At 37.7% G+C, this 25048-nt stretch overlaps 1 protein-coding gene across 1 annotated transcript in view; it reads right to left on the bottom strand.

Moving 5' to 3' along the window:
* The window catches only part of LOC126198569 (neurobeachin), a 1606419-nt gene that overhangs the window by 1003134 nt on the left and 578237 nt on the right, over positions 1 to 25048 (bottom strand). The window contains exons 4-11 of the mRNA XM_049935000.1: positions 24168 to 24263; positions 23503 to 23624; positions 20547 to 20673; positions 20345 to 20464; positions 20099 to 20245; positions 13020 to 13148; positions 11574 to 11714; positions 11336 to 11484 (exon numbers count right to left, since the gene is read on the bottom strand). Coding sequence (XP_049790957.1) covers positions 11336 to 11484; positions 11574 to 11714; positions 13020 to 13148; positions 20099 to 20245; positions 20345 to 20464; positions 20547 to 20673; positions 23503 to 23624; positions 24168 to 24263 — 1031 coding nt within the window. The remainder of the gene's footprint in view (positions 1 to 11335; positions 11485 to 11573; positions 11715 to 13019; positions 13149 to 20098; positions 20246 to 20344; positions 20465 to 20546; positions 20674 to 23502; positions 23625 to 24167; positions 24264 to 25048) is intronic.

Raw genomic sequence — 25048 nt, forward strand, 5'->3', positions numbered from 1 at the left:
ACAGTACTGGACATAGACACAAAACATTGTTGTTATTTTAGGTGTATTAATATGTCGCAATTCTCCAAAGGTAGTCCATTATGGCCAAAATAATATTCAAAATAATATCTACAAGAACTATATAAGTGAAATTGAGAAATACAAATATAATGACTGCCATTACTGTACAGTAAGAAACAGGTGAAGAATGTAGTGGTATGTAGTACGAACAACAAATCATTCAGAATGTATGGCTATGAAACATGTGAATGAGTGAACACAAACAAAGAAGTGAAAAAGATGTGTAGAAATAGAAAAGGGAGGAGGTGAGAAAATTCACATATTTACAGAGGGAGCATTATGTAACGATTCACAAGAACAGGGGAAAGGAATATCACAAATGGATAGCTTTGACAAATGAAATAGTGAGGGCAGCAGAGGACAAATAGCTAGAAAGACTAGGTCCAGTACAAATCCTTGGATAACCCAAGAGACATTGAATTTAATTGATGATAGGATAAAATATAAAAATGCACCAAATGAAGCACATGAAAGTTAATATAAATTTCCAAAAAAATTAGATTGACTGGAAGTGAAAAATAGCTAAACAGAAATGCCTAGAGGACAAATGAAAGGATTTCAAAGCGTATATCACTAAGGTAAAGATAGCAATGATCTACAGGAAAATTAAAGAGGCTCTCGAGAAAAAAGAAGCAGGGGTATGAGTCTCACAAGCTCAGATGGAAAACCAGTGCTAAGCAAAGAAGATAAAGTTGAAAGGATACAGGAGTACATAGAGGATCTATACAAGGAAGATGAACTTAAAGGCAACAGAAGATGATACAGGAAATATGATAATGTGAGAAGAATTTGATAGAGCAGTGAAAGACTCGAGTCGAAAGAAGGCTCTGGGGGTAGCCAGGCAGGAGAAATACCCTCAGATTTCAAGAAGAACACAATAATTCCAAATCCAAAGAAAGCAGTTATTGACAGATGTGAATATTACCAAACTATCAGTTTAGTAAGTCATGGTCACAAAATACTAAAGTAAATTCTTTACAGAAGAATGCAAAAACTGGTAGAAGCCAACCTCCTCAGGGAAGATCAGTTTGGATTCTGCAGAAATGTAGGAACATGTAAGGAAATACTGACCCTATGATTTCTCTTAGGTTAAGGGAGGGCAAATTTATGTTTATGGCATTTGTAGATTTACAGAATGCTTCTGAGAATGTTGACTGGAGTAATTTCTTTGAAATTTTGAGCGTAGCAAGAGTAAAATACAGGGAGTGAAAGGTTATTTACAACTTGTACAAAAACCAGACAGTAGCGACTGAGAAGAAAGTCAGGCAGGTTTACAGTCTATCCCTGATGTTATCCAACCTGTAAATTGAGCAAGCAGTAAAGGAAACCAAAGAAAAATTTGGAACAGGAATTAAAATTCAGGGAGAAGAAATAAAAACTTTGAGGATTGCCAGTGACTTTTTAATTCTGTCAGAGACAGCAAAGGACTTGGAATAGTGGTTGACAGAACAGACAATGTCCTGAAATCTCTGTTGGTCCATTATGGATATGAGACAGTGAATGGTCAGGTATTTACCAAAGAAAACTCGCCGAACAGTCATATGTTTCAGAAGTTATTTTATTTAGGCGACCGGTTTTGGCATCACATTAATGCCATTTTCAGGCCTGGTGCACACCAAGTACAGACAATCACATACATCAATGCATGCATGCATGATTCTGTGATATTTTTGTGGACTGTGTACTTCAAAGATTTGACTACAACTCAGTATCTTGAAAGAATGATATAAGGTGACATCAACCAAAGCAAAACAAGTTTAATGAAATGTATTTGAATGAAATCAGGCAATGCTGAGGGAATTCAATGACTAAATGAGATTCTTAAAGTAGTATATGAGCTTTGTTATTTGGGTAGTAAAGTAATGGTTGATGGCCACAGTAGACAAGATATGAAATGTACGCTGGCAATGGCAAGAAAAACATTTCTGAAGAAGAGAAATTTGTAAACATTGAATATACAGGGTGGTCGGAAATATCCATTATGAACTTCTAGGACATGTGAGTACATAACATTTTGAATAGGAACCCATGTCCAAAAACTTATCGTTTCCATTCTACGACAGTTTCAATGCAGATGATTATCTCATCCACATCCACGTGAGGAATGTACTTAGGCGTGACCCAGTACAGTTGTTGCAATCCATTTGAAAAGAATACTGACTTGTTCCGTTATTACTTATGCATTTTCATTACAATGTACAACTGATGGTTTACATTAGTTGACAACAACAAGAACCCAGCATCTACGGCACCAGCCACAATGTACCGATGCATTACAACAACGGCTCGATGTGGCGGCCACCAATGTTGTTACACACATTGTACCTCCAAAGCATGTTCTGGTACAATCTCTCCATCCCACCTGGTGTCTCTTCAATGTCTTGTGCAGTGGCCAGAGCTCATGCCAGCAGATCTTCCTCTGTCTCTACAGGTGTCTCATAAATTAGGCTCTTCATATGACCCCACAAGGGGCGGCGACCAAGAAGTTGGAACATCACAGCCTATCCATCTTTCACCATACCATCTGTTGAGATGTCTCCGGACAGTCAGTAAAAAGTGAGGTGGTGCTCCATCATGCTGAAACCACATTTCCTGATGGCCATTCAATGGCACAGCTTTCAAGAACGGGTCCATTACGTGTCATAGGAAGACTGAGTATACGGGACCTGTGAGTTTGGATGGAAGGAAGTATGGTCCAACCACATGACCATCCAGAATAACTGCCCACACATTAATTCCAAACCGGTCTTGAAATCCCTGTATATGTGTGGCATGAGGGTTTTCGTCCCCCCACACATGGCTATTTCGAGCATTCAGAACACAATCCCTTGTGAACCTACATTCATCTGTGAAGAGAACTCGATGTGGAAACAGGGGAACGTCAATGCAATAGTGCAGGAACTATGTGCAGAAGGCGACGCGTTGTGGAAAGTCTGCTGGACCCATAGCGTGTACTCTTTGTAAGTGGTATGGATGTAATTGTTGCTCATGCAGGACGTCCAAGATGGTACTGTGACTAACTAGCATTGCACATGCAATTGTTCGCGAACTCATTGACAGGCTATCTTCAATGTGACGTAGTACACCTTCTTCAAATTCGGGAGGGCGGCGTCGCCATGGAGCACCACAATCCTGCCTCCTCACAGTGAAGGTACCCGTTTCTCATAGCCGTTGTGTAACTTGGGCAAACAGTTTGTGCGATGAAGTGCGACGGTGTGGAAAACGTTCGCGATACAGCCGACTAGCAGCTCTTCCATTACCTCGAGCTCCGCAATACAAAAGGAGCACGTCTGTGTATTTCGCAAACATGTACTGCACCATGTTTCCTCTATCGGTGATGCACAGGTATTGACTCTGTCTCACAGCAAAGCAGACAGTACGTGACATCTGGGGATTGTTTGACATAGTACACGTCATCGTGTCTACCTTGTTGCATACCAGGACAGGGAACTCTGAGATGTTTCTCTTGCCCTATGCAGACGTTCACGAGGTACACATCTTAATTGAAACTTTCATAGAACAGAAACAATATGATTCCAGACATGGGTTCCTATTTAAAATGTTATGTACTCACTACCCTCTACATGTCCTAGAAGTTTGTAATGGGAATTTCTGACCTTTAAGTGTTTGGAAGTCTTTTCTGAAATTATGTGGAGTGTAGCCATGTATGGAAGTGAAACATGGGTGATAAAACGTTTAGACAAGATGAGAGAATATGGTTCTGAAATGTGGTACAGCAAAACGCTGCTGAAGATTATGTGGGTAGATCACATAACAATGAGGAGGTACTGAATAGAACTGAGGAGAAAAGAAATTTGTAGTACAATCTGACTAGAAGAAGGGATCAGTTGATAGGACACATTCTGGGACATCAAGGGATCACCAATGTAGTATTGGAGGAAAGTGTGGGGGGAGGGGAACCAAGAGATGAAGACAGTAAGCAGATTGAAACAGATGTCGGTTACAGTAGTTATTTGGACAGGCAGAGGCTTGCTCAGGATAAAGTTTCATGGAGAGCTGCTCAAACCAGTCTTTGGACAGACGATCACAATAACAACAATAACATGTGCCTTGTGCCCAATAAGTAAGATTGCTGAGCCACATTTGTGTATGAGCTGACAGATACTTATCATTTACTATACCAAGTAACATACAAAACTACTGAGTTGAAGACATCATCCTTTTTGGTGTCAGCTGCAAGTGCATCAACAGAGAAAATTTTAAAGTAAGTGGTACCACAGTATAAACATAACATTCCGACTACATATAAAAATAAATGTACAGCAGAAGGCTATCATGAATGCCACGCAATGCAAATTGCTTGACAAATGCTTTGCCTCAGTGAAAGTTGATTAAAACCTTTATGTAGCCCGTATGCTACAAAACTGGAAATTCCAATACAAAAACAGTTAACAAAAACGAAGGAAATCAACCACTCACTTATGCCCAATTGAAGCACACTTAGTACACAGAAACATGTAATGGCCCAAGGACACTTTAGCCTTCGAGCTACGGCTCTCCTGCTGGGTGTACAGTCTCCCTTGGACACAACCACACTGATATCTAAAAACACCCATTTGAAGTCACAAATACTCTATGTAGGTCAGGCAACAAATCTGGTTCAATATAATTATGGGCAAATTTGTGATCATCACAAATGTATTTTCTGTCTGAATGAATCAACACAGAGACCTGAAGGACAGTAAATACGACACGACTGGATTCACACAAAATAAAGCATTCCAACACAAACATGTCACGCAGTTACATCGATCATAAAAAACAAATATGTAGTATCACTAATGAGGGCACCTTACGCCATTACAGACAACGCTCCTCTCAACAGTTTCCTCCATACTTGCAGGATTGGAAATCAGTGCACAAATAATGCCATCACTGTTATATGCAGCTGCAGAAGTAGTTTTATGAAGTGGTAACTCACAGTACATGATGCGATACTCAGATAAGTATCTGTTTCCTTGGCATATCCTTGGCAGATCTTACAGGGTGTATCTGAAAAGTAATGTGTCCCAATTTTCTGTGATGCAACTACATGTCGCACAGCAGTCGAACTGATTGGGAAGGATGAGGGTTACATTTAGCTTTCCAGAGGGAAGTCACTCAATTGGCTCTGAACTCCTGGAGGATTAGGACAGCTTCTTCTGTGAACTTCTACGTAGTGGTCACATCAAACTTACAACGGAGAAATCCTTACAGCAACGCTATGTGATGAAGTTGTGTGTGAGGCTCAACAAAACACTGCCTGAAACTTTTGGATTAATTAAGGAAGCCTTGGTGGTTGACTGCCTTTCCAGATCACAGTCAAACAAGTGGCACAAGATGTTTAGAGAAGGTTGAGAAGAGGTCACCAACGAGGCCTACGCAGGATGCCCTTCAACATCATGAATGGATGACCATGTGACATGTGTGCATTAGCTACTGAATTCAGACAGTCAAATGAGTGGTCACTTGATGTTGGGATTTTTAGACTTACCCAATTTCCCAAGGCAGTGCTCCAGAGACTGAAACACAGGATCACCCATGTCTGAAAGAAGTTCTGCACATTGTGGAAATTGCACCACAACAACACACCGGCTCACATCGTCTTTGTTGTCACAGCCTAATTGACCTGTATTGGCGTGGCAACAATGTCACAGCCACCCTACAGTCCCTACCTGATCCCAGGGGACTTTTTTTTGTTTCCTCAGGTGAAAAGGTATCTCAAAGGAAAGTATCTGGAGTTGGTGGACAATGTGCACAGTTTGACAGTTTCCCTGAAGAGCATCCCGACTGAGGAGTTCCAGAAAGCTAATGATGCATGTAATAAGCATGGAAATCATGCTGACAAATATGTACTGATGCAGAAAGGTTACACTTCAAACAGTTTTAAGTTATTGAACCCATCTGAATAATAATTTTTAAAAAAATATGTTATGCATTACCTTCTGCACAAATCCCATATTTAATTGTGTATGCTAACACAACAGAAAAATGCAGTGGAGGCAATGTGATGGTACAGACTGCTTATCCAAGTTCTGGCTCAGATTGCACACTCTGGATAATGGCAAAATAAACACAGATGTTAATAAACAAAAATAGATCGTAGTATATTTCCCACAACATGGCCATAGTTTAGAATTGGATCTTCCCTCTATGACAACAATAAAGCTCTTGGTTTGAGGAAAATCGAGACAATTTGTTGAACTAGCCTACCCAAAGCCCTGACCTAAGCTGCAGAACTGAAGCATTCTTCATGAAAATTGCTAAAAAATTATATTTTCAGTGTATCTGACTTTATATAATTGACACAATGCTGTAAGAAACTATGATCTCTGCTGTCATTACAAATAAATGAACACCATCTGGTTCACTTCAGTTATCACCAACTATCAGTTTCAATCTGTGCTGCAGATAATCTTTAAGTCTAATTGGAACAGGAAAAAATGGGAACAACAACGAAAATTACAAAAGTGTGACATCACAAACATTACCATCACAGGCTGCACAATGAAAACCAAAATATTACAAGAACCCACACGAACCTGGTGCCACAAATAGCAATTTGTCAAATGACATAAAAATATTAAGGTTGTGGGTGGGATAACAAATTTTTTGCACAGTCACATGATGTGTGCATATGTCATAGGCCAATATATTAAAACAGCATCAAGGTGATACCTTCGTCGTAAAATAAACTGAAATAAATAATAAAATAAAGGAATAAAAGACATGTTACGAAGTAAATATCTGTATGTATGTATGTTGTGTCATATATAAAGATGTAAAAACAGAAGTAAAAAAAAAAAAACCCTCACAGTACAGTGTGTTCATTTGTTCTCATTTGTATACTTTAGAAGACAGTGCAGAATTAACAGACATATCTAATCAAGCTAGTTTGAGTCTTCCCTCTGTCAAAATACAACTTTAAGACTTGGCCTTCATCTTAATGAGTAAGAATACAATTATACTGATGACAATTACTGTGAGCTAAGAAACAGGTGAAGAGAGGGGAAGGGAAGGGAGACATAGTTACAAAAATTACTGAAGATTTTGTCAGTTACTACAAATTACAGATGCATTTAGCTACAATTATTTTTACAACTGTATCCCCTTCCTCCTCTTCACCCAGTTCTCATAAAGTTATTTCTTGACAGACGGAAGACTCAGACTAGGCCGATTAGACATGTTTGTTAATTCTGCACTGTCTTTTAAGATATACAATGATAACAAAAATGTATGATGCACACTGTACTGTGAGGTTGTTTTTTACATCTGTTTTATCTTTTATTGAATAACACATTCTATCATGGAAATCTATTTCATTTGTTGCAAAAGCTTGAATTTTGTGTGTATGTTTGTTTTTGTTTGTGTGTCTATCGAGACAATTTGTTGAACTAGCCTACCCAAAGCCCTGACCTTCTGTTTGGTAAGTCTCATCATCTTTGTTTTTAGATATATTTTTCCCACGTGGAATGTTTCCCTCTATTATATTCAAATCATTAATTTGAACCGAACAATATAAAGAGAATGACAGTAAGAGTAATTTATTCACTTGTTGTGTTTCCTATGCTTTCTTGTATTTTACACTTTCCTGCATTTTACACATTTTTGTGTCACTCCACTGAAAAGTGTAGAAAGGGGGTTTTCCTTTAGTTACATTTGTACATGCTAACATGTAAAACAATTAAGAGTATAAGTGAAGACACAGTGGTTTCTTTGAAAGTAGCAGAGTTTCTATGTACAGGATTTGTCAGCTAATCTGTTTGTAAAGCAATGTAAACAAAACATCATTGTACATAACTCACACATCCTTGTAAAACCTGACTTTTGTTCTTCAGCACACACACACACACACACACACACACACACACACACACACACACTAAAACATAATGCCCCAGCTTACCTGAAGAAGGATCTGGGCGACCATATTCTACTTGTCAATATGGATTTCAGCTGCACAATACCTTCACTGGTGAGTATCTGTAGTTACTCAATGCCTATTTGGCAAGCGAAGTCTTCCAGACTTATAAATGCAGTGTGTTCAAAAAAAATGTCAAATACTTCAAGAGGTGGCTGTACTCTTCCAAACAAGAAAAATAATTCCCATAAACATGGTCCAGAAAACATTTGTTTCCTAAATAAACATTTGATTACAGGAAGGGCCATGTGATGCTTTGTTGCAGATATTAGTACAGTCTTAGCATTGGCACTCCGTCAAATGTGCCAGCAGGGTATTGTGAAGTCTTATTCGCAGTACTCTACCTACTTCATGAACAGTTACTGAACCCACAACAACAGTGCATTCAGACCCTAAGCCACAGGATCATCATAGCAGACAGTGGTTCTGTCAACGGCTGCTGCAGAAGTCTGCTGCAGATTCGTAGTTAAATCCAAGGTCTCATTAACTGATGAGGCAGGTTCACAAGAGACAGGTTGTGAATTTCCATAACCAGCATGTATGGGCAGATGTAGATTCCCAAGCAATTCAGGAAAGTGGGCATCAAGAAAAATTCTCAATCAACATATGGGTAGGTGTACTTGACGATAGATTAATAGGGCTATACATACTACCACAGAGCTTAACTGGGATGCATTACCTGGACTTTCTCTTTAACAAATTGCCTACCATACTGGATGCTGTGCCACTGCAGTAACGAATACAAATGTGATTCACGTATAATTGTGCACCACCAAAAATTCATAACAATGTGTGTGAACACCTGACGCAGACATATCAGTACCGCTGGATTGGTCGGAGGGGCCCCACATCTCAGCCTGCTTGTTCCCCAGATGTCAGTCCCCTCAACTTTTGGTTATGGGGGCACCTGAAGGAATTGGCTTTGATGCATGACAGCAGGTGCAACAACAACCAGGTACACTTCAAAGGACACGTCATTTCTTAGGCTGGAGGGCAGAGGGGTGCACTGTCATGAATGGATGCCATGTTGAACACCTTCTGTAAACAAGTGTTTATTGGACAAAATATGCATTTCCAGACCCATGTTTACTGGACTTATTTTTCTTGTTTTGATGAATACTACCACCTCTCAAAGTATTCGATACATTTTTTTGAATACCCTGTAAATATCTTGCATACCACTTTTCCAATGCTTTTCATGTCAGTATCGAATTTGCCTGAGGAACCAGTTCTCCAAAACTTACTGCTCACTCAAATACATTTGAGAGCCAGAGTGGTGTGTGTGTGTGTGTGTGTGTGTGTGTGTGTGTGTGTGTGTGTGTGTTGTCAACTTCAGAACAAGGCCTTTTGGAAGCAAGCTTACTTGTTTAGCAGTCTTTTTGTAGTGCCTGTCTGTGAGTCAACATCTCCACTATATGGTGAATAACAATCTATTCTTTTCATAATACGGTCATTACCCCATCCTAGATTTTCCATTGTTCGACTTTTTTAAACTATAAATGCACAGTCAAGAGTCATGAATTGCAGGTGCCACATCATGTTGCATTTACTATTAACTACCACTACAAATTTCAATAACAGCATCAGTTTATAATAGAAACTGGTTTACTTCCACAAATTCATGTTTTGTATAAATAGGACCTTGAAGGCCCAACGGTACTGGGCGTTCACCGTGTCATCCTCAGCCCATGGGTGTCACTGGATGTGGATATGGCGGGCCATGTGGTTACCACATCGCTCTCCCGGTCACTGTCAGTTTTTGTGACCACAGCCACTACTCCTCTACCAAGTAGCTCCTCAACTGGCATCACAAGGGCTTAGTGCATCCTGCTTGCCAACAGCTCTCAGCAGACAGGACGGTCACCCATCCAAGTGCTAGCCCAGCCCAACACTGATTAACTTCAGTGATCTGATGGGGGACCAGTGTCAGACTTCCATGTATAAAATAGCTTCAAATATTGGTTTACTTTACATATTTTTGGATTAAAGGAAACATTTACCGAAAGTCACAAGCATAGAGTTGTTGACAGGCATACTTCAAAGTACATTTGTACTCTAGCTCGAAAAAGGGATACTCTGAAAGCAATTGAGTTTTGTTTCTTTTTGTGGGTGTGCCTGTTGATGACTGAATGCTTCTGCTTTTCAGTGAGTGGTCTCCTTTAATGCAAAAGTAGAACTTTCCTACAATATTATTTTACAAAAGACTTATAGCATCTCAACATGTATGTTGTTGCATCTCCAGAACTGTGCGTCATATACTGATATAACTTTGCAGGTACATTCAATGATATATGTGGATACTGTCTGCAAATTGTGTTGCAAATGGAATCAGTAGTAAAGAAGAAATAAATTAAAACATCATACCTGATGCTGAAGTTTTACTGCATGAACAGTGAAAATGTAGTAAGCATTAAAATTTTTATGTAGTTCCAATTTCATTTTGATAACTCTTTATTTAAATTACTCTTAGAGTTATATTTACTAAATACTGGTGACTAGTTTCAAATATAGCCATTCATTTGCAAAACACACTTGCACTAAAAGTTTTTATCAAAGCAAACTTCCACTGATATACTTAAATAATATCCTCAAAACACATCGTCGTAGAACAGACACAGCATTTAGTGCTACTTCATCTGTTGAATGTGTCATGCATGTTGTAAGACCCCTCCATATCTTTTTCATGACTGTGCATTGTGTGGACATTATCCAATGAAACTCTGGTTTGATAAGCACTTCAATGCTGGTCAGCTTGAAAATGAAAAGGTACCTTAAAAAATTTTTCTCTCCCATCACTTTGTGAGGAGGGAGGGTCCGTGAGCAAACGTTTTGCAGATGTTTGAAATTATGTGTAAAATGTATTTGAAGTTGCTAAGTGCTCTCATTTTCAAATACCGGAGGAATTAAGTCCCCATATTTGTAAGCTGCCAGTTTTGCTACCTCAAGACAAGCGTGCAGTTTCTTACTGAAAAACTTGTCTTATACTTATTACTTGTCTTTTAATATTATACCTCTTCCTGAGCAGATTATGATGGCAACTGAATATCAAACTTTTCTTCCCCTTGGATGCCATCGGATAAGGGCAAGTGATACCAAGTTTGGGGATCATCTCTTAGTAATATGGATCACTGTACAACTGCTGCAATCATGCTACAGATGTAAAGTCACTGGTGCTACCAGAGGCTAATATAGGACTGCAAATACTGACAAATAAGATGTAACTTAACACACAAGTGAAAATGAAACGAACCGAAATTTTATTTCAGGTTGTTTTATTAAAGTATCACAATACAATAGTAAAAAAAGGAGCAGCATTTACTCAATTGAACTGAACACTCAAGAAATAACACATACCACAGTGAAGAGTCTTTCTTGGTATCTGTTGCTCCAACACCACAGTCATAAGGCATATCAAGTTGTGAAAATAGTGGAAACAGGACTTGAATTCCCCCTATAGAATTAAGAGTACTGTGGATGGAATGAGTAATGACTGCTTTGACATCCTGAAATAAATAATAACCAGATATCAAACTGCTGCATCATTATAACAATTAGATTCACATAACTGTAAAATATAAACCCTTTGTCTTACCTGTAGCATAAGCGCATGAGGAGTATGTACAAAATACGAAATATTGCCTTTTGGGGCAGACTGCAAACACAATTGGCTGTCTGTTGCTACAGGATTGTACATGAACACAATGGCACTTGACAGTTTCCCATCATACAACACCTAGAAGGAAAGTAGTTTCTAATAAGGAAATTAATCAATGTGAACAAAATTTCATATTGAAAATTTATGTCACAAGGCGGTGGCTTATCTCAAGAAGTTTTCATTTAATTACATACACAAGATGAATGAGATGACATGAAGGCATAAAATATTTATGTAATTAAGTAACATTTGATATGTGATTTATAAATCTATAATCAGATACAAAGCTATGCACAGGATCTCCAATTACTCACAATTAAAGCACTGTACAAAAAATATTAGGCTATGCAAAAAAAGCTCAAAGCAAAGCTTTTAGTTAGATGTCTGATTTCAGTTACTTAGAAACAATACACCAGAATGGAGCCCTTTTTGTATCATCAGCTTTCTCAAATATAAATACTATGTTATTGTATACAGTACTAAACATAATATAATACTGTACAACACCTGTGAAGTATAAATATTCAGTTTACTAAAGAAAGGGAAAATCCTTCTAAGACTTGTAACACACAGACTTATTCTACTGGTAACTGGTGATAATATAGATGATATATGCCTTAACCCAAAACAGAGTTACAAATTAATCTGACACAAATGAGCTATGTAGACTAAAACCAGTTACAACCAAAAACAAAATTTTCCTTGCAACAACAGTTCACATAGGGCAACACATGAGTTGCAAAGAAACTACCAGAGAAAATGGTATCAAAAATTAAATCATACATATTCAGGCAATCCGTTGTGAAACGATATTTGTATTTATCACATTTCCCATTATATTCCAATCAACAAATGTTTGCTCAAGTACCATTCCATATATTTGAGCTTTATGAAACAAACGCAAAACATCAACATCATAATGAAAGTACTGTATGCATGTATGTATATCTGCCTCTTTCTATCTCTCCACCCCCTCACTTTCAGACTTTCGTCCAGGATACAAGTTAGGCGTCATTCTCTAAAAAAAGAAACATGTATAGTGCACACAGTGAAGAACAGTAACTAAGACAAAATAAATTACTAAAAATCCTAAGTGCATTTCTCTAACAAGAATACATCTAGTAAGTTGCTCAAAATTACAGTAGATACACTCCAATTGCCAACTCTACAAGAATCACATACAGTGTGCATTAAACCAACAGCTAAAAATTTAAACAAGAGATGATAATTTTATGCATATAACTTAATCTGTCATCCAACTATGTGAACACAGAGCCACAAGCCATTGTGAAGGGCACAGGAGAACTATTCCACTATTCCCATGACAAGTGCTCTGAAGTGAACTCTCAACACATAATAGCAAACAAATATGTGCAAGCTTACAGAGAGCAAGGCGTGGTTGTCCAGCATGCGTGAGGGGGCGGGGGCGGGGGCTGCAGCGGCCGGCTCACTCACCCGTTTGTGATTGTCGGGCAGGCTCAGGTTGCACTCATTGTCAAACCGAAACTGACACTGCAAGGGACATAGACAACTACTCTCACTTTCAAGGTACATCTACTAATACTTCGGCACATACATATCACTCCAGCTGACAAATCTCACAAATGTTGCATGCCCTATTTCTTCATAACTCCTCAACACAATGTTATTGAAATTATGAAGGTATGTAATGTACATCCACATGAGTTTAACCACCAATGACTAAAACACAAATAGTTTAAATGATAAATCTTCTGAAACAGTTATCTACCAGTTCAAAGGCTCAGATTTTAGCAAAAATATGAAGATGTCTTTTTTTTTTCATTTATTTGACAGCAGTCATGACAGCACTGCTTTATTACTGACTTTGAGCATTACTTACTTTCAGGAAGTGAAATTCAAAGTATGGCTGACAGACACATATAAAAGATTAAAAATCAATTCTGGTTTTAGAAATCTTTTGTTCCTTCCTCGGAGAGAAAAGATGTACAGAATGTGGGAGGTTAGTAAGAAAGGGTAGGTCACTTAAATCCCAGACTGAAAGGGATGCAACTTTTATGATGATGCTGGAGTTGAAATTCTATCCATAAGGTAGGACAGATTACGTGTGTCTATCAACAGTACTCATAATGTTGCCTCCTGAAGGTAAGTACTGTTTAGTCATTCTGTCTCATAAGTTTACAGTTTTCTCAATTTGTCCTTTTGATACAATTACTACTGACAACTTTCAAGACAAAATAATTTTACTGACTTTGCCTGATATTGGCACTCAATACTACAGTTAGCAGGTCAGCACAGGAAAAAAAGAAAATCATGCATATTGTAGAACATATGGATAAAATAACATGGATTATTATTATTATATGGAGAATGCGATTTTAGCCCCCCAGAAACAAACAAAAATTCAATACCTTGATTTTATTTGAAATAACGAGCTAACCAAAAAAGTAGTACACAGAGTTTATATGACAAGTATGTGACTGACTAACTTCTAATAAAAATTAGATGATATTTCTAACACACAGCACTTATTTTCTTTACTTTAAAAACAGGATATGCTTATTCCTCTGTTAACCACCTGTATTTACATTAATGACAGCAAATTAAAAAGAAATTTGAATAAATGAAAGTAATGGTGGGTAACATTGAACAACACCCATATTATGTTCACCGCACTCTGCCTGCCATTTACTATAATCACATTCATTTACGTTAAAAATGTCTAGAAGTTCACTAAAATTTCATTAAATAAAAAAAGGATATGCATTTCTGGCAAATTAAGAATAAAACATTGGCCAAATTCTGAAACCTTAGAGAAGCACTCATTTACTTTTTTTAGTTACAAACAATGGTGATAGTGCATTCCACATACTTGTTGCAAGATATGGCATACAACACAAGAAGTGAACAATATGTTTGTGTTTGTAAAACATAGAATGTAGGATCACAGCTGGTTGTACGACTCCAAGAAAACTAGGGTGATATAGCTGATATGTCTACCTCTAAGAGAGGCAGAAGGCTCAAGTTGTATCACATTTTACTGAAAAAGCACACATCCGATACTAAGCATGCAAACAAATCTCAATGAAAGTAAGTCAATCTGGTCTCCTTAAGGGCTACTTGTGAACTTCAATTGTGCATTCATGGTAATAATTATATATTTTTCAGCTTAACAAAGATTTTTGAAGCGTAAAATGACATACACTGCAAGAATTAATAAATAAAATTTTTTTGCTGGCCGCTATCCAACAACCATTGAAAGTTGTTACAAAGTCTGAAATAATATAGAATAATCTGTCTTTTTGACAAATGCAAGAAAACCAAACATAGTAGGATGTCCATGTTATTGCAGCAAACTAATCAGTATTTACTCATCATGTAGTAGCTGACAGGCTTACAACTACCTCTAACGATGTATGTAGATAGGAAGAGTCTTCCATTAGATAAAATTAAGAATTACTACAAAATTTTGACAGTGTTAAACATCAATTTTGATTTAATATTGACCAAAATGTATAGGGGATCAGATGAGTTCCTTCTCTAGATTGTCGCACAGATGACAAAATGGTAGATATCGAAACAGACGACAGAGGGATAGAGAAACAATTAAAATCACTCAAAAGAGGAAAGGCCGCTGGACCTGATGGGATACGAGATCGATTTTACACAGAGTGGCCCCCTTCTTGCAGAGGTCTACCGTAGGTCTCTAGAAGAGCGTAGCGCTCCAAAGGATTGGAAAAGGGCACAGGTCATCCCCGTTTTCAAGAAGTGACGTCGAAAGATGTGCAGAACTAAAGACCTATATCTCCAACGTCGATCAGTTGTAGAATTTTGGAACACGTATTATGTTCGAGTATAATGACTCTTCTGGAGGCTAGAAATCTACTCTGTAGGAATCAGCATGGGTTTCGAAAAAGATGGGCGTGTGAAACCCAGCTCGCACTATTCGTCCACGAGACTCAGAGAGCCATAGACACGGGTTCACAGGTAAATGCCGTGTTTCTTGACTTCCGCAAGGCGTTCGATACAGTTCCCCACAGTCGTTTAATTAACAAAGTAAGAGCTTATGGACTATCAGACCAATTGTGTAAATGGATTGTAGAGTTCCTAGATAACGGAACACAGCGTGTCATTCTCAGTGGAGAGAAGTCTTCCGAAGTAAGAGTGATTTCAGGTGTGCCGCAGGGGAATGTCATAGGACCGTTTCTGTTCACAATATACATAAATGACCTGGTGGATGACATCGGAAGTTCACTGAGGCTTTTTGCAGGTGATGCTGTGGTGTATCGAGAGGTTGTAACAATGGAAAATTGTACTGAAATGCAGGAGGATTGTCAGCGAATTGACGCATGGTGCAGGGAATGGCAATTGAATCTCAATGTAGACAAGTGTAATGTGCTGCGAATACATAGAAAGAAAGATCCCTTATCATTTAGCTACAAAATAGCAGGTCAGAAACTGGAAACAGTTACTTCCATAAATTATCTGGGAGTAGGCATTAGGAGTGATTTAAAATGGAATGATCATATAAACTTGATCGTCGGTAAAGCAGATGCCAGACAGATTCATTGGAAGAATCCTAAGGAATTGCAATCCGAAAACAAAGGAAGTAGGTTACAGTATGCTTGTTCGCCCACTGCTTGAATACTGCTCAGCAGTGTGGGATCCATACCAGATAGGGTTGATAGAAGAGATAGAGAAGATCCAACGGAGAGCAGCGCGCTTCGTTACAGGATCATTTAGTAATCACGAAAGCGTTACGGAGATGATAGATAAACTCCAGTGGAAGACTCTGCAGGAGAGACGCTCAGTATTGCTCCCTCCTACGTATATCTCGCGAAGAGACCAGGAGGATAAAATCAGAGAGATTAGAGCCCACACACAAGCATACCGACAATCCTTCTTTCCACGAACAATACGAGACTGGAATAGAAGGGAGAACCGATAAGAGGTACTCAAGGTACCCTCCGCCACACATCGTCAGGTGGCTTGCGGAGTATGGATGTAGATGTAGACACAAAACTTATAACGATTTTGCAGTTCTGTAGGCTTGTAATTCACTCTACAATCAGTCAAGAGAGAATATACTTTCAGATGAAATACATAAACCTGAAATATAATGATAGACATGTTTTGTAGGTCTTGTCTGTGTAAGTTATGATATGATAGGACAATTTTTTCATCGCTGTCAGCTAATAAAGTGTGCGATCACTGCATCTGTATAGCACACATTCAGGGATAATAATGAAGTATTTTGGGAATTTTACCACTCATAAATAAAAGCAATCTCCATCTCCGGAAAAGACATGCTAGGTGCTGGCATAACTTAAAACATATTGCCCAAGAAAATCTCACAGATGTCCAAAAGAATTCAAAGCCACAAAGCGCACTAGACACTTCATTCAAATGATATCTACACTTTGTGGCATGCTGTCCACCAATTGATTACTAAGGAGAAGACCATTGCTGTCCATAAGTGACAACAGCAATCAAAAACACTGACTGCTTACAACAGAACGGAAGGGTACTGGATGTATTACTGGTATCACTAATTAAAAGGCGAGTGGCCTCTGTATCTCCATGTCTGTCAATGTTGCTAATTACTATACCATTAGCCTATCACCACTATGCTCAGTAGTGCTCCATACATATGTGCAGCTCCTACATATTTTCTCCAGTTGGGAACAAAAAGTCTTCAATCTTGACATTCAACTGCAACTGATTAGAGGATCAGACTAAGTCGTATATGTTGTGCAGCCACCTACAAATTCCTCTTCCCGACATCTTGAAACCCTCGATGTTAGATCTTCGTAGTGTTCGCAGAAACTGAGTTGCATTTTGATGCCCATTTCAGCGAACTGTGAGGGTGAAGTAATATTTCTGGATGTATTTACTTGTTGGTGATCTTGGCTTGATCATCTTAAAATAGCTCGCATTCTTTGACAGTGAATAGATGGTGGCGAATTTATGCTTTGAGGTACTTAACTGGCATGTTCTGCCTCAGAGAATTATTTAATACTATCCAACCTACCAATGCTGCAAATTTTGATAAACAACTTCATTCAAGGAGAACACAAGCTTGAACATTGCCCATTCATTGTCCCCAATAATGGCATATGCTGTAGTATACAGTGACTGTAGAAGGATACAAGAAGACTTCAACAGAGTTTCTATTTAATTTTAAGAATGACACTTGCACTAAATGTAGAAAACTGTAAGTTATTGTAAACAACTAGGAAAAACAATGCTGTAATTTTTGAAAACAGTATAGTGGTTTGCTGCTTAACACAGTTGAGAAAATTTAGAGAATAGGCACTTGCAGCTGACCACAGAAAAGTTCTACAGCTGCCAATGTACATTTCACATAAGAACTGCAAAGACAACATAAGAGAAATTGGGATTCATAGGAGGCATACAGATAGTAGTTTTTCCCTCATTCCATTTGTGAGTGGAATAGGAAAGGATATGATAGCAGTGGTACGTGGTACCCTCTGCCATACACCATATAGTGGCTTGCAGAATATGTATGTAGATGTAGGTATAATAGCATTATATATTGAAATTAATCATTAATGAGACTAGCAGCACATTTCAGTACACTGGTAAATAGTTTCTTTCTACATAAACGGACAAAGCATGGGTTCTGACGAGCAAAACAAAAATGGAAACACTTTTATCAAAAAAGCTATTTCCAACAAGTGTTGAAAATCATAAAAGCAAGAGCACATGAGAAAAAATGTATGCAGAGAAAATAATTTTCTATGCTTATCAGTGAAAAAAATTTAAAAAAATGAAATCATGTGTATGATAATCAGAAAACAGAAAAAGCTACAGTCTTGAGGAAAAGCAACTGGCAACTGTTACTTATGTGTAACTGTGTATAAAACATGCGAAACTGTATAAAGATTAAAACATGTCAACCAAAATTCTGTCATCCTTTCATAGTGAACAAATATTTATGTAAGTAAGACAGTGTTAGGGCAATAGAGAGAAGCCATTGACAAAATTTTAACACAACATCAATGGAGTGTAACTAATAAAGCATTTCAGTTGCAAAACAGGACATTCTCTTAAGAAATTTTTTTTTTAAATCATGGATTTAACAATGGCCATGTAATGATTTAAGTGTAATTCTTTTATATATGTTTCAATACTGAACTACCTAGGTTCTTGAGGTTAATGAGAAAGTTAATTCATTCAAATGATACACTGGTTTTACAAGTAAGGATGATCAGGGTTTAATGTGCTATTGAAAACATAATTGTTAAGGGCAGAATAGAAGCTCTTATTGAGAAATGATTTCAATGGAAATGTCATTTTCAAAGGAACCTTCCCAGATTTGTATTTACTGATTTATGTAAACAACTGAAATCTCAAATCTGAGTGAGCATACCAGGATTTCAGTCCCGGTCATTGTGTATAGAAGAACAGAGCGTTTGCCACTGTGTCATTTTGTTTGGCATAGTCTTTAAGTAAGCCTTACTTGATAAAAAGTGAAAGAATAACATTTACAGTTTAAAAAAAACCATGCCTAGCTCCAAAGTGTCAATTAAGAAAGCCCAATTAAAAAGTTTAAAATATTTAGTTACCAATTCTATTACTTTCATCCAAGTATCAAAGAGAGGAAAGTATGATAACCTCATTAGAGTATTCAAAGGTCTTTTATACCAACAGCCACAGACACAAAAGATAGCAGAACATTCAACAACATTATAAAAATTACCTCATTACTACATAGTTTGTAACAAATTACAATGATAAGTGCAATGATAATTATCATTTATTTCTAACGCCAGAATTACAAAGGCTTCTTTGCAAGTACGAAGAGACGGTAAGGGGTATGGGTCACAGCTGCCCCAAAATACCATGAATACATTACATGTAACTGTGCTCCGTTCAATTTGGCAACAGCTGTCTTTAGAATTCTGAAATCTTACAACCTCACATACGGTCTTTCCTGTCTGTTGTTACATATACATGAAGTTACAAAACACTGAACAGACTTTTAGAAGATCTCAAACATATGCATGCTCTGAGATATTCACTGCGAGATGATATTTATGTGCCATAGTAAAAAGAGGCTATTCTCATGAGTAACAACTGTCCACAAGAATAAAATACACAAGACAGAGAAATATTTCTCACTTTATTGTAAAGTTACTGGCAAAAAAATACAACACTGACTAACAGAGTAGCAACATTTTATTTAAAAAGCATATTAGAGTTACAGTTCTCTTTAAAATATATAACATTTAACCAAATAACACATTAAATTAATGAAATATCTATGAAGTGCCACTAAATGAAAATACAACTGTTGGTCTAATAAATTTTAAAATGCAATATCATATGCAATATTCTAATAGTAACAAAAAATAACACTCATTCAAAAAATTAAGTAAACTGTCAATTTGCTAATGAATGCTATTTGCTTAACATACAACTAGAAAATTACAAAAGATAGAATAAATTGATGCACTCACTTTGTAGCCAGGGCCAAGTCTGTGCATAGCACATATCTGATGTGTCGTTAATGCTTCACTAAACAGATAAATTGCTGACATCTGGCCACAAAAGACTCTTTCTTCATCCAGTTCTGGAGTAGCACCAATGTAACACTTGTCAAATGGCTGTAAGAAAAAAATAAAATTTCTGATAAACTACACACACACACACACACATTAAATCTGTACACTTGTACCGATGCAACAAGAGAAAATGAAACTTACATCATTTGTTGAAACAAACCACGCCATCTCTGTACTGGAAGCTAACTGTCCATTAACAAGGCATTTTATTTCACTTTTTGTCCATCTATTGTATATATACACAATAGCAATCATGTACCACTGTGAACAGCAAAAAAGCTTCATTACTAAAAATTTTAAGCAGTATTTCTACAATATAAAATGTACATGGAACTGGGCTTACCTTTCTAGGTTGAAACTCATATTTTACACAGTGCTGGAAACCTTTCCCTTTCACCTTCATAGACGTCAGCACTAAACAGTTTCCAACAAAATGTGCCGAGTATCCAACTCCCTTGCTTGTTTTGAAACTAAAAGGCAATGGAAATAAGGAGAAAGTTTATTTTTTTTTTTTCAATAATAAACAACTATTGGTGGAAAATCCACAGAGCAGAAGGGGACGTATGAACCAGTTATTGCGTAGTGCAGTTTCTCTTTCACCACATATCAGTTATGTTATTGTTACAGTCTGTAACATTCAAACTGCAACACCATAATTTCTTTGCAACTGTTGCTGCAGCATGAAAATTACCTCAACTAGTTTCCACATTATTACGTTTTTTAAAGATCAGTGATGCATTAAAAAAAGAACAGATATTTTAAAGCAGATAACAGTATAGGGGAAAAATGTAATCTGATTAAATACTCTAGTATTGCCACAGTCTTTCAGAACAAACATACAAACTGACAGCATTTAACATATATTATTTTGCCTAAAAATGCTCTTTACCTTTCTGTGAAGTTCTCAGAGATACAATAATGTGACAATCTCTCTTAAGACAGTGGGAGATAACTACAGATTTCATTTTCCGATTAATCTTTGATGTATAATTCAAGGGCTGTATAGACAATTGTTACACAAAGAAAGTGAAAAGAATCACAGTATTCATTATGTGGAATCACTTGTCTTCAAATTCAAATCACATGCCAGACTTATAACAGTATTCAAATGAAATCTGGTCAGTGTGTCAACTTTTGCCTTGCACATAAGGTGACACCACGTAACTGCGGGTATGGTTGTGCCATCTACTGGTAGAGAGACTGACGTGTGCGCACTGTTTGATGTTGCATAGCATGAGTGTGGTTTCACACTGAAGAGAAGGTGGTCACAGAAGTTATTGTCTGTTACTAAACATGCAGACACGTAAGCAAGAACAAGGAGGAATTCAATTTTTGGCGGCGGAGGGAGTAGGAGGCCGTGAAATGTATTGACAAATTAAGGCCGTCCACAGTAAGTACAGTCTGCGTTGTTGAAAGTGCCGTGCAGTGGCGCAAATGATTCCTTGAGAGGCGCGAATCACTGGAAGACGATAATCGTCACGGACAGGCTCATACTGTCATCACACCAGAAATGGTTGCGGAAGTGAATGCTTTAGTCTTGGATAACCACAGAATCACCACGGTCGAGATCCATCGGTTACTGGATATTCGCATGGACACCACCCACATCACAATGCATCAACACTTGACCTTTCAAATAATCTTTGCGCTGTGGGTTTCCCACCAAGTGACCGCCGAACAGCACAGTACTCGAATGGCGCTGTCTTTGAGTTATCTGCAATGTTCTAATGAGGAGGAACACAGCTTTCTGTTGCGTATTGTCACAGGCGGCGAAACATGGTGTCACCATTTTGAACCAGAAAACAAATGTCAGAGCAAGCAGTGCAAACATGCGGCTTCACCACCTCCAAAGAAAGGCTGTGCACACCAGTTCTGGCAAGGTCATTATCTCCTACTTTTTTGACCAAAAGGGCCCACTGCTTGTCGATTCCCGGAACGCGGAACCACCATCAATGCCCAGTGTTATCAAAACAATTTACAGAATCTTAGACCAGCCATCAAGTCGAAACGCCAAGGAATGTTGTGCAATGGCATTATCCTCCCACGATAATGCCTGCCTGCACACTGCCGATACTGCCGATGTGATGAAGGCGACATTGAAGCAGTTTCACTGTAAAATGCTGGAACACCCACTGTACAGTTGTGTTTGTGACTTTCAAGTGTTTGAACCGCTAAAATAAGCTATTCGCGGACATCAATTCGCAACAGACGATGAAGTGTGTGACTGGGTCCAGGTCAGGATACAACAGCAGCCTACTAGCTTCTTCAAGGAAAGAATCAACCGGTTAGTGTCGAAATGGGATAAATGTGCCAACAGTTTTGGTGACTATTTTTGTGTATATGTACTGCATATAACTACATTTTTTGAGTTAGTAAAATCGTTACCATTACTTTACACTAGTGAACGGGTTTCATTTGAATGGCCCTTATATATAATGTCTTATAGCAACACTGAATCTACCACTTTATCCTGAAAATATTTGGTCATTTCATCTTATATAAGTTCATTCTTTGTAATATGTAATTGTTGATAATGATTCTCATCCTGATCTCTGAATTAACCAACCAATTACTTTTTCACCCCTTTCTCTCTTTCCAGTGTATGTATCCTGGAGTATCTTCTCATTTTATGTCTACGGAATAAACAGTATATCTGATCTAATAATTAACATCCTGGGCATAGCACAACAGTTTCACCTACTGATCAACATCCATATTAAAGAACTGTTCAGTTATTAGATTAAATACAATGTTTGTTGAACACATCAGCAGTTAGGAGACTCTCAAACAAGTGGAACATGTCAGAAAAATAAACACACGCACATACACACACAAATAAAAAATAAAAAGTACTTCGGACATATTAGTGTGACTCAGCTCTGTCAACCTACATAGGTCACAAAATGTAAAATAACAATTAAGTTTATGTTTTGACAGTGTTGAAATTTTACAGGCACTATAACTTAAAACAATTGAAGTGGACAACAACAAAACAAATTACATAACCTACCTGCAGATTGTATTACATGACAACCTTTCTCCCACAGGTCTAGGACTAACACACTGTTTTAAGTTCTTGCAAACACTCAGAAAATATTTAGTGCAATCTTTCTTCAATGAAATCATTTTTCTTTTTATTAACAAAGTTTGATGAAAAGCAAAAGCCTACGGTTTATTGGTATAAAAAGTAAATTTATGTAAAAAAATTACAATAGTTTCAGTATTTAGAGATAGTAAAATAAAAGAAAGAAAAGGGCAAATTGCAGTTTAATGTAAAATGTGAAAAAGTAAAGACATACCAGTACAAATATGGCTTTTCCCTCTCAATATTTACAGAGTTAATGGGATCTAAACGGAACCAGGTTGTGAAAGTAAAACCATTTTCATACGGCCACCTTGCAAGGGGAGGCAAAACGATGGCCTGAAAAAGGAAAAAAAAGTATATTATGTGTTACTATACCAGTTCTTACAAAGTAAACTGTATCATATAACTCAAGTGTATTACTGTTGTCAACAGAGAGAAAAGTAAGTGAGTGTGAGTGTGTGTGTGTGTGTGTGTGTGTGTGTGTGTGTGTGTGAATGAGAGAGAGAGAGAGAGAGAGAGAGAGAGAGAGAGAGAGAGAGTTAAAATAGTAGAAAATGAGCTAGAGCTGAAAAGCCAAAGTGACTTTACAATCTTTTAACTCGGGTTCACTGCCATGCTACATCCAATGGCTGGTGACTGATTGTCTGTACTCATTTTGCACTTTTTATTGTTATGTCTAGTCTTCAATTTCCATTACCACACACTTACAAAATAGCTATGGCAACCTGCAGTAATATGTATCAGCAGATAAATAAATATTTGTTGTTGCAACCATCTGTGTGTTTTATAATAAGTATGACATATGTGAATACATTTTACGACTCTCAAGAGTTACTGAAATTGATGTATGTTTGTATGTATGTATGTATGAATACTCACAGAGCCTTTTCGGCCAGGGAAACTGAAGAACACATCTGGCCCATTCCTTTGAGGCATCTGACGCAGAACATTTAGGAGTTTTGGTGAATGCCTTGGCTGAAGAAAGAAAAAGAAAGATATTACTTAGTCAAATACAAACCACTATCACATAGCCATTGAAATCAATACTACTGGTCTTTAAAAATCAATCCATCTGAGAACACGTTACACTTATGGCACCATTACCAAAATATTGTGACACAATAATCACATTACTGTGCTGCTCACCAGACAAGCCACCACTAAACAATTTAAACAATTCCTGGTCTCAGTAATACTGAGCAGTTAGACGCATCCTCTCATGTCATTCTTCTTCTTATGATTTCTTTGGGGATTGGTGAGTGGGGGAAAGAGAGCTTGGGCAGGGAGGTGGCACTGATTAGGGCATACAAGGTAGGAATCAGAAAATACAGGTGTAAGTGCACTTATGGTGTCGGCAGTTATTCCGCTGCTTCATGTAGTTGGTAACTTTTTTCATTGTGAATGGTGAGAAGCAACTACGACAAATGGATGAATGATGAGTAGAATACTTAGGCAAGATGGCGGAAACAATGAAAAAACAGTACTTGATAAATGCCATCGCATGTTGTAAATGAATACTGCCACATAAAACAGGATATTCCATAAAATTTAAATTGTACTCTCAGATTCCTGCGTAACCACAAGGTCAGGGATCGGGGCATTTCAAAAATACCCCTCAATGTTTTCAAAATGATCACTGGGCTACGCTACAGGTCAGTCAGTCACCACAGCTAGTCTCCCTTTGTCATATTCATTGGTTTCACCAACTCTCAGTCAGACTGTAACATTTCATCCTAACCTGTATCTCGAGCTATGCAACG

This window comes from Schistocerca nitens, chromosome 8 (assembly GCF_023898315.1).
Source record: "Schistocerca nitens isolate TAMUIC-IGC-003100 chromosome 8, iqSchNite1.1, whole genome shotgun sequence".
In the NCBI taxonomy this organism is placed as follows: domain Eukaryota; kingdom Metazoa; phylum Arthropoda; class Insecta; order Orthoptera; family Acrididae; genus Schistocerca; species Schistocerca nitens.